Below are 17,322 nucleotides of genomic sequence, written 5' to 3' on the forward strand. Positions count from 1 at the left end.
ATCACCACTGATTGCTTGTCAGTGGCTTAAAGTAGCGGCAGCATATCAGCGCTACAGGAAGCTTGTTGCAGGGATTGAGAGATACTGCAGAGTAACACAGATAAGCAGGTGGCATGGCTGAAATGCCTGCTCTAGTGTCTGATAAGATTGAATTCCTGCATTATCGGACGGCCGCCATTCTAGCAAGCTCCATCAAGGCTGTGCTCTTAATTCAGTGAAGGACTTTGGGCAGGCTGGGCGCACTGCCATCTGGAGAACATGGGAACCTTGTATCAGAAATCCGCACTCCACAGGTCCATTCGCCTCAGCACGGGAGGGTTCTCAGTCTCCGATTACATCAAGAGATTCGCGGTGAGTTAATTATTTTCAACGTATTTCCACGCTATAGGTACGTTACGTAACCATGACCTTTGGCCGCGGCGTCCGTTGTCCAGCGCGTGAGAACGGGTTTATGATTTTCAACCCAATGGGAGCAGCGAAAATGCAAATGTAAGAAAAACATTACTGTAGAGCTTTAGGGAGACGACCCATTCAATCATATTTTTATTTTGCTTCAGTGGTGGCGTGGTGGTTATATCACCAAGTTGGACCTGGTGTCAACATTGTATTTAAGTTTAATGAGACTTGCTTTACATAGGTATGGAGATTTAATTTAGGATGTCGCTAATGTTATGTCATAGTAACATTGATGTATCCAGTGAGGTTGCAGAGAAGAAGTAAATACTGTGGCCTAGGGTACCATGTAATCTAAAATGAGAGCAAATCCTTCTATTACTTCATTATTTTGTCATTTTTACACTGGTTAATACTCTCTGGGCAAATGTTTAATTCACCTCATTAGTACCAGTTTAACCCCCAAAAGCAGCAATAAGCAGAAGCGAGGGGACCAGAAAACCTCTGCAAAGGGCCGTAGCATCATTTTTAGTAACATTTGGTCTATTTGACCTATAAACATCTTTGTGTTAAAATCTGCAGATTATGCAGCAGATGCTGCAATATGTGGCAAATCTGGCTAACCAATAATTATGTGGAAAACGCTACAGCAGTAAAATTGCATTCTTCCAGTGGCCCTGGCACAGTGTACCACAAGGAAAAGCTGAGAGCTTCCACCAGCCATACAGTGAAGGCCATTATACAGGAGTGTGGGGAGGCATCCTGGAAGGTTTCCACCCTCCACCTCTGCCACCGGAGCACAATACTGAGGTGCTTTATCTGCAAACCCAGGAGTTTCTACCCGGGGCGACAATGACAAATCTGGCTGACAGGGATTGTGAGCTTGTTCAGGAGAGATTTAAAAACAAAATTGTAGATTGAGCAGGGCATGTGGGTTCTCTCCCTAGATTGTTCTGGAACAATAAGTGGTGAATCGTAGACTTTTGGGTGTACTCCATTGCTTAAAACTGGATAGGATTTAAACATGACTTCAGGGAACAGTAAGAGGCTTCTCCCATTTTTTAAGGTAAGTGCCTTGAACAGTAACTTGGGTCAAATTCGCCAGGTTCCAAAAATAATTTTGCATGGATGATTGCGAGTCCCTAAATCCGTAATGTCAAGTCTTATAAATGATGCAAATGGAAGGAGGGGAGCTGTCTGCTGGGGTTGGTTTCACAGACTGGATTCATAGAATCACATGAATGTCCTGTTCACTTAAAGAGCAATGCTGCGAACAAATGAAAACATTCTTCTCCATGAGGGACTGAGGTTCAGTCACTCCCATAGGGAGCATTGTTGTACAGCAAGAAGGGTGATGATGTGACAGACTCTCAGTTGATGTGCTTGCAGCTGCAGCAAGAGTTTTAAAAACTAGACTGTAGGTTTATGGAGATGGGAAGCAGTGGCTAATACCAAGATGTTGCTACAAAATGTACAAGTCAGCGTTAAGAATGTAATTGTTACATTTAGAGGGTTAGAAGGATTGATTTAACCTTTCAGAGCAAGATTTGGGTAGTAAACATACATCTATTTCCATCTTCTCTTCAGATACCAGTAAGAATTTGTCCAAATACCGAAGTCTATAAAAAAAATGTCAACTGCACCAGACCTCACTATAGCTGAAAAGCTGGTGTTGTCAATTAGATCTCGAGCTGTTCCGTGTTAGGTCTGAGTATCTCAGTCAATCCTACCTTTTCTTTGTTTTGTAGTCTGGGCCACCACAATTTATGCGGCAGATTTGACTAAATTATTGTTTCAGACGAAAGGCAAATGATGCTACAAGGTAAGAGAACAGCATATTGTGCATTGGAAGGAAGGTTGTGGAGCACGTCTTATGGCATTATCAATTGGTTTTTGACTTTTCAACACGCTTTGATCCAAAATAGACCCCTACACTCTAGAGAACAAAACCCATTCTTTTGAAGAAAATAACATGGACACACTTCAGCCCACTCCATTTCAAATGGTATTCACAAACAATGATTAGGTCTTGTATGAAGCAGGCAGATGCGATTTCATTGGCACTGTCCTTTGTATTTCCCAGAGTAAAATACTTTGTTTCAAATATAAACAAAGATGCACGCTACAGAAAACAAATTGACACATTCGAGCTTCTTGTAATAAATGGTCAGACTTTTATACTATTCATCCCAATTATGTTTAAAATAATTCAATATCACGTTTATTTTATTTTCCCAGTGTGAAACCTCTGAATGCATTTATTTCCAATATGAGGCTGTCCTTCTGTACTGTACTGCACATTACATTTTCATTGCGAAAGTATCTCGCTAGAAGGTACCCTAAAAGTTAAAACATCAGGTCAGCAAAAAGAGATGTCCCATGTTTGCAATTCTTACATAAGTGCCGTCTTAAAGTAACTACCGCTTTGAGTATAGTGTTGCGATGTCAATATATGAATTTGCTTAAAAAGCCACACAAACATTTTAATGAGAAACAAGGAATCCGGGTACCCACCGCCCTGTTTGATTTGCAATTAAATATTTATGGTTATTGTTTGTTTTGCTGACAGAAGCTCATTATTAGTTCATGTAGTAGTAATACTAAAAGTATTTAAGCAAAAGTCTGACCTATTTTATTGTTCACGAGAGCCATCACGAGCTAAAGGGCGCCCAGCTATTTGTTTTCAATGCAAACAGTGCTGTTTTGCGATTAGTTTTTGGCTTTTTACCATTTTTTTAATGTATTTGAACTTAACACATTTTTGGGGAAATCTGAACATTCAATTATGCAGCACATAGTAAATTGTGTCATCTGATAACTTTTTCGATTTAACCCAGGGATGCAGGTACTGGAACTCGTAGTGTGAGGGCTGGTTGTGCGACAGGGGCATATCTCTACACAATGAGCACTTACCACCTCTGTTCCTTCCCTCCGCAAATAGACCACACGCTATGCTCATTAAAATCATAGACACCAAGATCTGAATGTCAAGGGCACTTCGTTTATGAATTTAACCCAACAGCACATTGCATTCTGGGACTTGTAGTTTTAGTTGAAACATAATTGGCGTGCTCGAAAGGTCACATCCCTAAAACCATTGCTGGCTGAAGGTGCGTGTGTGAGACTATTCCACTTGGCAGCCATGCAGATATCTCAAGGCACATTGTGTGCCTCTAATAAGAGCATGTGCTTGTGGTGTGTCCTATGCAAACATAACAGTGACAACGTCATGGGGCCATGGTGTAAATTACATGAAATGCCGTATTTAGAGCATGTTATTAATCCCAAACCAGGCTGTGCTACCAATGTCACGGGTAAGGTGACCTAAGGAGGGCACCATTTCCAAAGCTCGGGGAGTTGTAGTCTTGGTTCTCTTTAAATTTGCCAACTGCCCTAGGTCACCAAATATTATATAGAAGGAGAGCTCATGTCTGGAAAGGGGCATTCTGGGGGAGTGGAGCCATTTTGTCACACTACCTGCGCTGATCTCGGATGGTCCAGTTTCTGTGAGGAATGGGGTGCTCGTGCAGGATTATATCCCCATCACCCCCAAAGGTTCTGAGGGCTTTCCGTGGCAACTCTATGGACAGGACAGAAACCAAACAGGTTCAGAGGCTCTTTTTGTAAAGAAAAACATCTACATGTAAAGGAATTCCTTGTATACTTCTGACTTAGTACATTCTTAAAAATGGTTTTTAAAGGACTCATCCAGAGCTCTTATTGAGAGCAAGTGTTTGTGCATCTGTAGATGGTCTTGAGTGATTATAACTCTGTTTTAAGGATAATATGATTAATCTATTTTATTAAGTCTGAATCCTATCTTAAAAATCTTAAATAAGGTTAAAACTGTAAAAGAGAATAGGGCGAGTAGTAGGTTTTAGGATACCTCCCCTATCTCCATTAAATGGTCAACCTACTTGTTCCCTTTCTAACATGTGTCAGCATCACTGCACTTATACTATTACCTTAGTGACCATTTTACGTGCTTAAACCTACCCCTTCTAGTTCTATCTTACATGGTGTAGGTGAATATGTAAATACGACTTTTATGTCAAGGGGTAATCCTTAGTAGTCGATACTGTCTGGATGAGGAAACTCAGAGTTTGCAGTTGACTAGAGGATGTAGCCTCTCCCCTTCCCTGTGATCTGATGTGCTCCATGATTGAGTCTAGAAGGGCCCTCTCAGTCTCCGCATGTGCACAAGTGCAAATGATTCTCTTTACATAGAGCTCCTCTCGGATTGTTTCATTTCTGTTTTGCTCTATGTGCAGGTTTGTGCTGATGTTTGCTCTATAATATCCTCTTTCTCCTCATTTTTTTAAATGTGTGACTCAAGGAACATAGACCTGTCTTGGGAGTGCAGCATACACCCCTGTAGGTATGTTCCTGTTCATAGGCCGGGCATGCATACAGAAATATGCCCAGACCTCACATATTCATCCACTTCCCCTGAGACTATATAGCTCAGGACCGGTGTCACCTTATGAATTGTCTTTGAATGTTTTCCGGCTCGTCACCCAAATATACCTTGTTTGTCATGTGTGAGCCATTTGGACATTTTGTTTAACTCTGCCATGACAGCGCCGTTATCAGCATCACATAAATCGTTTGTGCATGCAAGTGCTGGGCTTTGCAAGTTTTATCACTGAAAACCAAACCTATTGGTTTTAACAATGCTTTTCTTTGTTTCTTGGACTTTGTACTCCTGCATCGATGATGAGAAAAACAAAACTACAAGGAGTAGAAGGCATTGAGATAATCCAAGGGTGAATTAGCTACTCTCGTTTGGCATGTGTCTATTTTGTCCTGTACCTTCCTTTTATCAGTAGTGGTACTTTGCATGCACAATGCCTGTGCTGGGAATGCAAGGGCCATAAGAATTGCCTGATGTGGTGGCTGGGCAGCAGGTAGTGTTAAGGTGGGTCAGGAGGTAAGATGCTTTTCCCCACAAAAGACACCACTAAAGCTGCTGCTTTCTGCTAAACCTCTCAAGTTGTACCTTGTCAAGCGTGAGTGAGCCCTGGTTTCTACTTTGTGTTCTGGTATTTATAGTTCTTCATTTAGAAAGAGGGAGAACTGAGCTGCAAGGCTAGAATAAATTAAAGTTAAAATGGGAACTTGATGTGGTATCTAATCCCAACACTGGCCTGTGTAGAGCCCTGTGTTTTGTTGTTCTGGTTCTGGTTGGTTAGGGCTAATGTGCTGATTGGTGTCTCCTTTATTTTCTTTTGTAACAATGGTCCCATGTTTGGGCTACGATGACAGAAAGTTAGGCCCAGCCCAAAACAGACCACCATACATGCTCCTTTCGTGGCAGGTTTCATTTGTGTAAAGACATTCTCAATTCTTTTATCAGTGATATAATCCTCACATGGACTGCATATCTTCCAGGGATAGGGCTGACACTAACTGAAGACCAGAGTGCTGTATATTAAGTTGTGCCAGTAACAGGCGTGGGTATGTTTAATGGGGCTTACAAGAGACTTGGCAGGATGTGGTGGGATCCAGGCAGACCCCCCCCCCCCTTCCCCCCCAAGCCAGCCCCCCTCACTCCAAGCCCTGTCTAGCGTCATTGTCCCTCCTTTCCATGGATATATACATGAACATGTCTGGTTGGGTATGTTTTTCAATAGAATGCTTGTCTCGAAGCAGAGGCCTATAAGTTTGGGGTGTTTTCGGGGTATTCTCTGAATAGTGGTAAAACACAGGTGGTTGTTAATAGGCACACTCCTACCCAAGACATTCAATTCAATTGGTAGAGCACGCTGTCTATTTGGGGATTTGTATTAGTTCCAGGGTAGATCAAATAGTCAAGTTAAACTTGGTACTGATTATGTAGAAAGTAAAACAGGACTTCACCACATGGATTCATTTGCATTTGTCTCTAATGGGCCGGTGCAACACTGTTAAAATGTTAATTCTAACAAAAGTTCTTCATCTATTCCTGACTATTTCTGTAGAATTTGAAAGATCATGCTTTACCGCTATGGATACCCTGATTACTATATTTATCGGGTCATATGGTAAGACTAAGAGGGCGAGTAAGTCCTTACCCAGGAAAAGGGGTGGGTGGTCCCTTCCGAATTTGAGGCTATACTAGCTGGCCACTGCCCTCCAATATATGAGGCTTCTTATCGTTAGAACAGAGGCCGGCAAGGAGCCATAGATTCAGATTACACACCAAATATTTACGAGCTGCAAATCGGCTCAATATCGAATGGTAGACCCCAGCTACTACACAAAAGTTCAATTTAAGGTGTTAGAGGCTGTGTTCAGGGGCTGGACCTTCTGGCAGAAAAAAGCTGGACTTGATAGGCTTAATTGGTATACCTCAGTTCTGAATAATCCCCTTATATCAGTTATACTTCAGGAGGGTGTATGGCTAGATGGAGCCATAAGGGGGTTTAAAAATTAGGGGACTTTTTTCATGGGGCTGGGATGGCATCTTTTGAAGATCTACCGGGCCGGTTCGATGTAGGCCACAGAGATTTTTTCAAGTTCCTTCATATATGTGATTTTCTTTACTAAAATGGGTGGGCCAGCTGTATTTCCGAAGACTCCGCTTATGGAGTTTTTGACTCAGACTGGGGAGTGCTCAATTAGCGTGCTATATTCCATTCTTAGCTCTGGACAGCTCGGTGATTTAGAAAAGCATAACGATAAGTGGCAATTAAGACTTGAAATGAATGATCTTGGTTTGTCTCTTTGGAACTAAGTTACGATATACTTTGCTTGTCAGGCTTCAGGTGCAGCATTACTTGCCAAGAAGGAGGAATTGGGGGGGACACGCTGCCCGCCATGTCAATCTCCAAAAGCAGATCTATTACATATGTTTTCAAGTTGCCTAAAGTTTGATCCACTGAAGTTAGAAATCTCTAAATTCTTGAGGGAAGTGTTACATTTTGATTTGATACCTACTCCGAGAATTGTGATAATGGGAGAAGATTTTTAATTTTTATCATAATGGCTGTGTTTCATATCTGTGTAGCCGCTTCATGGCTCAGTCTACAGCCCCCATACTTAAAGAAATAGATGGGGTGCCTCCTTTCATTATATAATCTTGAGAAGGCACTGCCTCAGCGAAAGGGAAAGAGGCTGTGCGGAAGGGGAAGAAAATATGGGGGCTGCTTGAGGAGTGAATTTTGGCATTATGATGATTTAAAGCTGGTGATATTCTTAGGGTTTAGTTTTATTAATGACATTTGACTGTCGGTAACGGGTTGCTTTAATTATTTTGCTTTTAAATCTAACACTTATGCTCAGGTTATCAAGCATTGGTATTTTCTGATGCATATGCTTAAATGTCCTGCTCATTTTTAGGCTGGTGCACTTTTTGTTTTGTCTTTTCTCTTTTGAGGTGTTAATTGTATAAGCTGTTCTTGTGTTTTTATTGCTTCTATTTCCCCTCTCTGTGTGACATACATCATTAATTAAACATGGATTGTTTATAAACCATCTAATAAAATGTATTTTTAAAAAACTAATGGGAACTCTTAATAGGTCAACCAGTCTTTCCTGCACTGTCTTTTATAATGTGTCAGCTGTCATTGAGGCTCTGAAGCTTACTGTAAGTAAATGCCTGTTTTTGCAGGATCACCCGCAAGTTTTCAGACTGATGATTTCTGTTTTTTTTTACTTTGAAGATGCACTATGTCCTGCCCAACAGGCTGTAGTGCCAGTGCTCTGGCTCTTAAAACATGTACAGGTACTAAGAGTATTACCTGATGAGGTCTAATAACCTCACCATGTAATAAACCACTTTCCTCAAATTTAGCTTCTTGTACCTTTTCAAATCTGCATGTGTAGAAAGCATGGGAACCTATTTCTAATCTGTGTCAAAGTGAAGCTGATGGAATCTCAAATGTAGGTCTTGTTTTGAAAGCCCTATCTAGTCCTGACCAGGTCTGTCACAAAGGCTTCTTTGGTGAGGATCAAGTTTTTTCTCTCTTAATGGCCTGATTGTTTGACCCCAACTCCCTGTTTTCACCACTCCTGATTGTTACACCTTCTTTGTTATGGCAATTAAAGACAATATTTGACATCAGCTAGGAGAGGAATTAGATATCCTTAAACCACAACACTGCAGTTGAATTTGATGCCAGCCAAGCCACCTTCTTTTCTTCAGTGTTTTCTTTTTTTGTATGTTCCTACTTATTAACTTTATTAGAGCACTGCATCAACACACTTTCATGTATCCCCTTTTTTTAATTTGTATACTAAGAATTAAGCATGACCATAAAATTGGATTTATTCTACTAGAAGATGTCTCTGACATCAATGATTCAGATTCTATGATCACTCTTTATTTTTCCATACATTTATGCTATTTGGTTTTCTCTTTAGGTGACATCAAATGTCTTATCTTGTAAGTTAACCCAAATATGAGAGTGTGCATTCATAGTCTCTGTTCAACATGAGAGCAAAGGCAAGCAATTCAGGAGTCTGCTCTCTTTACAATCAGCAGTCAAGAAGCACACACGCAGCCGAGAGTGACATCGCTACTATTCCGGCTGACTCAAGGTTTGAGAAGAATTTGTGGGAGTTTATAGTAGTTAGAAAAGTTCAGGTGAGTCAGAGAGAGGAAGGATGAGACAAAGGCCAAAACCTGAATTTTTGTGTAGCAGAAAACAAAGTATCTTATACATACATATGTACACATGGCACTTAGTAAGGTTTTATTGGCTGGAGAAAACCCCTCTATATAAATACCAATATGTATATAGAAGCCACAGTACTTACATGGTCAGAATATGCAAATATTTTCATGACATATCTTAAGGTTTTGCTAGCAGGCATAAACTCCTATATGGACATAGAAGCATCAGTTATAACATTGTCTTATGTATGCAAGTATGTTTTATTATACATTTTACCCCTTATATAAATCTATCTCCTTATAACAGGAAGCATGGTTCAATAATAGAATCAATGTACATAACAACAACTTTCATTCTATGCCATGAGAAGCACAGTTTGTCAAGTCAAAGAATACTGTTGTGGTACAATGTTGTCACGTGAGTGTGGTCATCATGTGTGGAAGAGCCAGCTCCTGACTAATCTTCTGAAGTTAACTTGGTTGTCAGTGGATCTTATGTGTGTGGGAAGTGAATTCCATAATTTGGCTGCTTGGATAGAGACAGATGTTCCACCCATGATTTTTTTTCCTTGTATGTAGGAATGTTGAGGCAGGGAGCCATTCTCCAGTGAAGGCTCCTTTGTTGTATGTATGTGTTGGTTTTCTTCCTGGTGAAGGGTGGTCCTTTGCATGTATTGCTTTATGTGTGGTACAAAGCACCATGAAGGTGGATCGTCTGGCACCTAGTAACAACTGTATGGCCCCCAATGCAGGGAATATTGGTGCTTATGGTTTTACATGTAGGAGGAGTCTAGTGGCCGTGTTCTGAATTCTCATAGTTGACAAAGGTGAGCTATGATACAGACCATTAGCATAATCCAGTGTAGACAGGACAAGAGAGATGGCAGCTTGAACCTTGTGAGGGAGTCCTAGGTGCGTGAAGATGCGTTGCAGTTGCTGGAGAATTTCCATCCTTCGCAGTGCTGAAGCAGATGTCCTAATTAGAAATTATTAATGAGTGTTTATGTATTTTGAATAATGACATGTAGAAAAATGAATAATGTAGAAAAATAATGTGCATGTTTGTAATTGTGACCTGTGAATGGCCACCAGTGTTCACGAAATGTCCTAAATAATGATTAATACTTATGAAATATTGAAGATGTATTAGATTAATGTAGTAATATGTCATATTAAAGGTTATGAAGTATGTTTTAGCTTATTAATTGTAGGCCTTACTTAGTGTCTGGGTCTAGTTTGCCAGGCCTCATGCAGAAGCTGTATTTCTAGCGTTTAATGAAAAAATGCTGACAGAGTGAACTAACTGTGAAATGCTCATTGTCTTGTTAAAATGCTTAGCAGAAGCTTTCCATGAGAACCGACTAGCAGGACACAGTGTCCTTAAAATGTATCGAGACATGTGTAATGTGTGCTAGAGGTTCTTTCCCAGGACGCGAATAATGAAGACACTGACTGGAGAAGAAGATGCAACAAATTTGATACCTGAAGAGCCGGATGATGAGAACTTGGTAAAGCAGACCAATCAATGACGAGTGAAGTGTGAAATATTAGAATTCATAGATTTGGTATATAACTCTCACTGGACAGAGTAATAACGTATGATTATTTGACCAACTGGGAATTTGGGGATAGATGGGTGACTTTGATATAACAGCGTGACAGAGGGAAAAGACTTCAGGCCAGATTTAGGCAGATCTTACCCCGTTATGAGATGCAATATTGAGAAGAAGAGATTTGAGATTCCCTCATTGGGCTCATTACTCTCTGACTGAGAGCCTGCTGTTTTGCTGATCGATTGATGACCTGAGGACGAAGACTGATTCTGCTTGCTGACCCATATCGTGGATATGTAGATATGACAATGTGAATGAATTGCATTTTTGTGCCTTTTCTTTCTAGGTACCAACTGCGCTGTCTTAATAGTTTTTCCTTAGGTAGATGTTTTCTAAATTTGTGTTCTAAATTGTTTTTTCATGAAGCCCCACATGCTGATACTAGTCTGGGTTAGTTGAGGCTATTCACATGATGACTGCAAAAATTGCAGGGACAAATGTTTGACAAGCTATCTTGCTGAATTCGATGTATGTGATTAATACATTGCAACTGACTTTGCCATTGATCTGTACTGTTGCTTTATAATGTGTTGTGATTCAAGCCTTGATTAGATTGCGTTTCTTTTATCGCTTTCATCAAGCAGTGCTGTTTTTATATGTGTTCCATTTGAATTTGAGATTAATCTACATGACTTTAGCATTGTTAATGTAAGGGAAATAAACCTAGTAAACTTTTACTAAAGGTGTGGTTATTCATGGCTGAAAGGTCATGGTGCGTGACAATTACTGACTCCATTGATTTGACTAGTGATTATTGATTTTTGTGTGTTGATTATTGTTTCTGTTCTGGAGATATGGTAAGAACATCCTGAATGAGTCAAAAGGTTAATTGACCTATATGCGTCCCCTTGTAAGTTTACTTATTAAGGTCCAACGCGCTAACAGCAGGAATCAATGCTAAATAAGGTCAACTGATCTTTGGATCCTGCATAGGATGTGGTAAAACCATGCAACAGAATTTTGGCATTACAAGGAAAACTCGAGTCAGAAATAAAGTTAATGGATTTATTACAAACTTAAGCTCAGAGTCATGCAGACAATTTGCAAGACAAATTTACAAAGATAGAGAATCACCAAGGATTGACCAAGGTGATGAAATAAGTTCAGGCGAACTAGCATTAATAAAACCAAGCACTTCACACGGGCAATGCAAAACATCAACAAAATAATCTGAAATTTAGAAAATAAATGTTGCTCAGTTTGAATAAGCATTAAGGCAATTAAAATCATCAAAGTTCAATTTAGCTGGGCACGAGGAAACCAAACCATACAATTAGCCAAATCAGGGGAAAACGTGTGGGGCCGAATACATGCGGGCAAAAGCCAAAAAGGGCAAAAAGAATATGGAAAAAGGTAATCTCGGGCAACAGGTTCGTAACTAAGGTGGGCGAAGGATAGGTAAAAAGGGAAAGCATCAACATGTCAGAAACTCAGATAAGAGTCTTCTGTGAGGGTTAGGAAACAACATTTCTAAGTCTTAGCAAGGCATTTCAAAGGGGCAAAAGGCAAAGAGGAAGGTACCTCTCCAAGGGTCTCAGCATTCAGGATATGGAGAAAGGGGATGCAGCTTCTCATCTTCAGGAATATGGAATTCTCCTCTCACTAAAGTCCAACTGGTCATCGATATATAACAGTTCATACGACAATCTGATTAGTTCAGGACAACAGTGCATTTGACTTGAAGCAGCATCATCCAATAAAAAGCAATCATATGGCTCCAAGTTGAAATAACCTCATCTTTCACCAGGTCTGTCATTGGAACAGCATCCATCCATGTAGCTCCACATGAGATTGAAACAAATGTTTAAATTACTAGTCCACACACCAGGATGTTCCACATCCAAGGTCGAATTTGTACAACTCTCTATGTGTAAAACAATAGACACCTACTACCAAATTAGCCTTGTCATGGGAATGAAGTCTGAAAGGAATGTTCACGTTAATAGAATGACTTGACATTTTCTGCACAGTCATGAAATACAGGGCTTATCAGGCCTCACTTAGGCTAATGCAAATGAATTAAACAGCACATTAAATAAATTTAAATAAAACACATTTTAATACGCAACTATAAGTTCTGCATTAATAATTCTCCATTAGCATTCATGTTATAATAATTTCAAATGGAATGCCTCTGTTAATACATTTCAGTCAGTATAACTTGAAACTGCATTTCTTTATTTTTACTGACATATCTAACCCATTAATCATTAGAAATTCAATATTGTATCGATAGAGACTATTCGTTCAGAGTCTAAATTATAACATAATGTCAAGTAAATCCTTCAAGCATTTAATTAAACCTCAATACCACCTATGTCCTCAACATTAGTCTAAAAGAATGCACATTTTAAATTACTTCTCATTGCATTACTCTACAATTAGTATTTTGATTAAAATAACACATAGATTGTCACATATGGATGATCTCTGTGGCATGAGGGACAGCACTAAAGTTTCTTCTACATCACAGTGTTTCCATTGTGAGAGAGCTTAATTTGGCTATCTTATCCGCTTGTGCATTCATTCACTGCTTGGGGTCCATGATAATTATGGGGTTTCTTAATGCCTTAGATATTTTTGGGCGTGGTCCTAGATTTTTAGGCCAGAAACAGAGTGGTCATAGGATTTCCAGTTGCCACAAAAGATTATTTTGGTTTTAGAGGCATTCCATATGAGATGACTCCATGTCATTTATTGGTTAACTGCCTGGAGGCAACTGAAGATTTCCAATGTTCCAAAGTCCTTTGAGTTTCCCAATTTCTGAAGTATCTGCATTTTGTCTGCATGGTTATAGAAGGTGAAGTCAAAGCCATTGATCAGATCTGGTCATGATTTCCTATAGATGTTGAAAAGCATGGGTGAGATAATTGGGCCTTGAGGGTGTAGCCGGGCGTTGGAACATCCGGCTACCCAAGACGGCGGCCTCCTGACCGACCGGGACCCCGGGGGCACCGCGGGGTCAGACCCGGAAGACACACACCTCGGGAATCCAGATATCTGGATTCCCGTCACAGAAATGACGACAGTGCATCCATGTAGGGCGGAAGAGGACGCGAGGAACCAGGAAGAAGAAGACGACACAGGGGATCCGAAGAGAGAGACCGACGCAAGAAGAGAAGAAAAGACTGAGGCGGAGACCGGAGAAACTAGAGAGCGACAAGGAGAAGAACACCACGTGGAGCGGAGCTACCTGGAGGCAGCTGACTCCTGAAGACAGGCCCAAAGAAGGGAAAAGGAACCCAGAAACGCCGAGACACCGCCACGTCCCTGGAGGGGCATGGCTCCAGCAGGTACGGTCCTGTTTCCACAACAGGATAAACGCTTTGCTGGGGACAGAGGAAGGGGAGAGAGGAAGGGAAGGGATCAAGAACGGGAATAGCAGACAGAGGCTGGTAGAAATAATTCTTTTTTTTTTTTTTTTTCCCCCCCTTTCTCTTCCCTTATTGGCACTATTGGCCCTTGTTTTGAGCTCACTTGGAGGACTGAGGGATGAAGTACAGAGAGTAACATTTTTTTTTTATTTACCTTAATAACACGGGCGAGATATAGATGACGGGTCCTCCTGAAAAAAACATTATTTCACTAAGGTGATTTAATATTGGGTGGAAAGGAAAACCTTTTTTTTTGTTTGTTTTCTTCTTCTCTCCCTCCAACACCTTTTCCTTTGTAATCCACCTTACCCCACTCTCCCCAGTTCCTCTCACGATACTAACACGGTTCAAGGAGTTAAGAACAGAGCCACGACTTACCTTACCTTCTTTCCTTTCCCGGCTTCCCTGGCGACGGCGCTCCCCACGAGAGCTTCGGCGGGACCCCAGAGGACCTGAAAGAGAGAAGAAGAAGGAGAGAATGTTACACTGAGAAAGAAGAAACTAAAAACACTGATAGAGAGGACTTGTGAATTATCAATAAAATATACATCTCTCGTAAACCTATCCTCTCGAGTCATTTTGTATGTCCTTACCGCTACCCCCGCCGCCACAGTGGTGTCAGAAGTGGGATAAGAAGTAGCGGTTGAGTACAGAAGGACATACCCCAAAACCAGGACCACCATGGAGGTGAAACCTACCATCGAAGACATGATCCAACAACTGGCAGAAGGACAACGCCACCTTCAGGTAGTTTGGGAAGCCCAACAAAGGGAGGCAAAGGCCGTCAGAGAAGCCCTTCAAAGTGCCCTGAAGAGCCAGGTCACCATTATGGCGAATAATCAGTTGGTACATGAGACAGCCTTAAAGAAATTAACAGATACCATCGCCGCCACCAAGGTCCACCCCAACGTCCCAAGCTCTGTCCTCCAAAAGTATCAGGAGGGGGAGGACCCCGACGCGTTTTTCACAAACTTTGAGAGAGTAGCTTCCTCAGCTACATGGCCCAAAGAACGATGGGGTCAATATGTGGCTCCATTACTAACTGGTATCCTCCAAACTGCTTATCAGGCCACTAATCCAGACGGCACCACTCCATATAACGAAATAAAGAAGAGCATACTGGAACGTGTGGGACATGATGCAGAACATTACCGACTAAGGTTCCGGAAGACAAAGTGGTCACCGTCAGAGGACCCCAGGACTTTGTACTACCGGGTAAAAGACCTAGGGCTCAAATGGTTAGGTCCGATTGGGACGGAACGAGACGATGTTATAAAAGCTATTCTTCTCAAACAATATCTAGAGGCCCTCCCTGCCCTCTCCCGAAATTGGATCCGACAACATCCTAATGTAGACACCAACATGGCTATTGACCTGGCCTGCGCCTATGATCGGTCAGCTGAGTTTAAACTGGGGCCTTCTAAGTTGCCAAGCTCCTCTACTCCTCCTCCTAGTTTAACCTACCGCCCGTTACTCGAAAGATAGTAGAAGACGTCCCTTCTCCTCCTCGGACGGGTGAAAAGCGTCCTATGCAACAACCTCAATGCTATAGTTGTGGCGAGTGGGGTAATATAGCCCGCCTATGCCCCCACAAAGAAGAAAAGGGTGAACCTATGGAGATCGGGATGAACCGAGGGCGCGTCTTATGTACCGGAAAGGTCAACCCTAGATATACTCAGGAGATAAAGGTTAATGGCCAGAATATTAAGGCCTTGGTGGATTCAGGGTGTAGCCAGTCTGTTATTAGGTCCAACTTGGTTGGTCCCAGCATTTCACATCCTGAAAAATTAGTCTCCATGTGCTGTGTACATGGGGAAATGAAGAACTACCCCTTAGTTTCTGTTCACCTCGAGTGGGAAGGGAACCAGAATTTAGTAACAATGGGGGTTATTGACCACCTGGTAGAGGAATGCATTATAGGCACGGACTATGTCCATTTCAGCTACCTACTACAAAGTGTAGAGGAAAAGAATCAACTAGAGACATGGTGGGCAGAATCCCCCTTTTCAGAAACTCCGATAGAGACTGGAATCCTATGGTATAGATCTAGCAAGAGGGAAAAGAGAGAAAAGAAAAAGCTTTATTTTGTGAAGAAGGATCCAAAAGAGGTGCAGAGTTTAACCCTTCCGCTCCTACCTTCATTCCGTAGCAGCCTCTGAGAAGACTCCTCCCTCCAGCATGCCTGGCGAGCCGCTAAATCCGAGATCACCGGTGAGGTGGGTCCTTATTTCTTTATGCAAAAACGGCTCCTATATAGTCACCAATCATAATAATCACGATAAATGGCAACTAGTTGTACCAGAGCCATATCGAATACAGGTACTATACCTGGCTCACAGTCAACCAGGAGGAAGACATTATGGTAGAGATAAAACTGAAGAATACCTATTACAATGCTTTTACTGGCTGGGAGTCTATGCCCAAATACGTTGTTTTTGTATGCAATGCCCTAAGTGCCAGATGGTAGACCCCGGGCCCCAAAAGAAAGCCCCGTTACAACCATTGCCTATAATAGACATCCCCTTTTCAAGGGTGGTAATGGATCTGGTATGCCCCCCTCCTTCCGTCTACAAAGGGGTATACCTATATATTGGTCCTTGTAGATTATGCCACACAATATCCTGAAACCATACCCCTCTCCAGCATGACCACTGAAAGTGTGGCATATGCTATGATTGGTTTCTTTTCCCGGGTGGGTTTTCCAAACAAAATTCTAACTGATCAAGGGACTCCGTTCATGCCATACTTAATGACACATATCTGCCAACTCTTGGGGATTAAACAAATCAAAACCTCTGTGTACTATCCACAAACAGACAGCCTCGTTGAGAGATACAACCATACTCTGAAGTCCCTATTGAGGAAAACTGTCTCAGAGTCAGGACAGGACTGGGATAAGAAATTACTGTTAGTTCTCTACGCAATAAGATCCCATGTACAAGCCTCCACGGGCCATAGTCCCTTTGAGTTGGTTTTTGGCCGTCAACCCCGCACTCTTCTAGACATGGCTGCCGAATTATGGGAAGAAGAAGAAGGGGGGAAATACCCATATTAGAGTACACTCAACAACTCAAAACACAGCTACAGACTGTTTGGGAAGACGTCCGTTTACATATGGAAAGGGCCCAAGGAAAACAAAAACTATACTATGACCAAGGTACTAAAATGCGACAACTACAACCAAACGATAAAGTTCCTATTTTACTCCCGGGCTCAGATAAATTACTAGCGAAGTGGCAAGGCCCATACAAAATAGTGAAGGCAATAACTCCTGTCACTTACCTGGTTGAGCTATCACAAAACCCGAGGAGGACACAAATCTACCACATTAACCTGTTAAAGAAAT

At 41.5% G+C, this 17,322-nt stretch overlaps 1 protein-coding gene across 1 annotated transcript in view; it reads left to right on the forward strand.

The window, feature by feature from the left end:
• Positions 1 to 228: 228 nt before the first annotated feature.
• Positions 229 to 17,322, forward strand: part of MYLK3 (myosin light chain kinase 3) — a 386,764-nt gene continuing 369,670 nt past the window's right edge. The window contains exon 1 of the mRNA XM_069216622.1: positions 229 to 351. Coding sequence (XP_069072723.1) covers positions 259 to 351 — 93 coding nt within the window. The 5' untranslated portion in view covers positions 229 to 258. The remainder of the gene's footprint in view (positions 352 to 17,322) is intronic.

The sequence above is a fragment of the Pleurodeles waltl genome, chromosome 12 (genome assembly GCF_031143425.1).
Source record: "Pleurodeles waltl isolate 20211129_DDA chromosome 12, aPleWal1.hap1.20221129, whole genome shotgun sequence".
In the NCBI taxonomy this organism is placed as follows: domain Eukaryota; kingdom Metazoa; phylum Chordata; class Amphibia; order Caudata; family Salamandridae; genus Pleurodeles; species Pleurodeles waltl.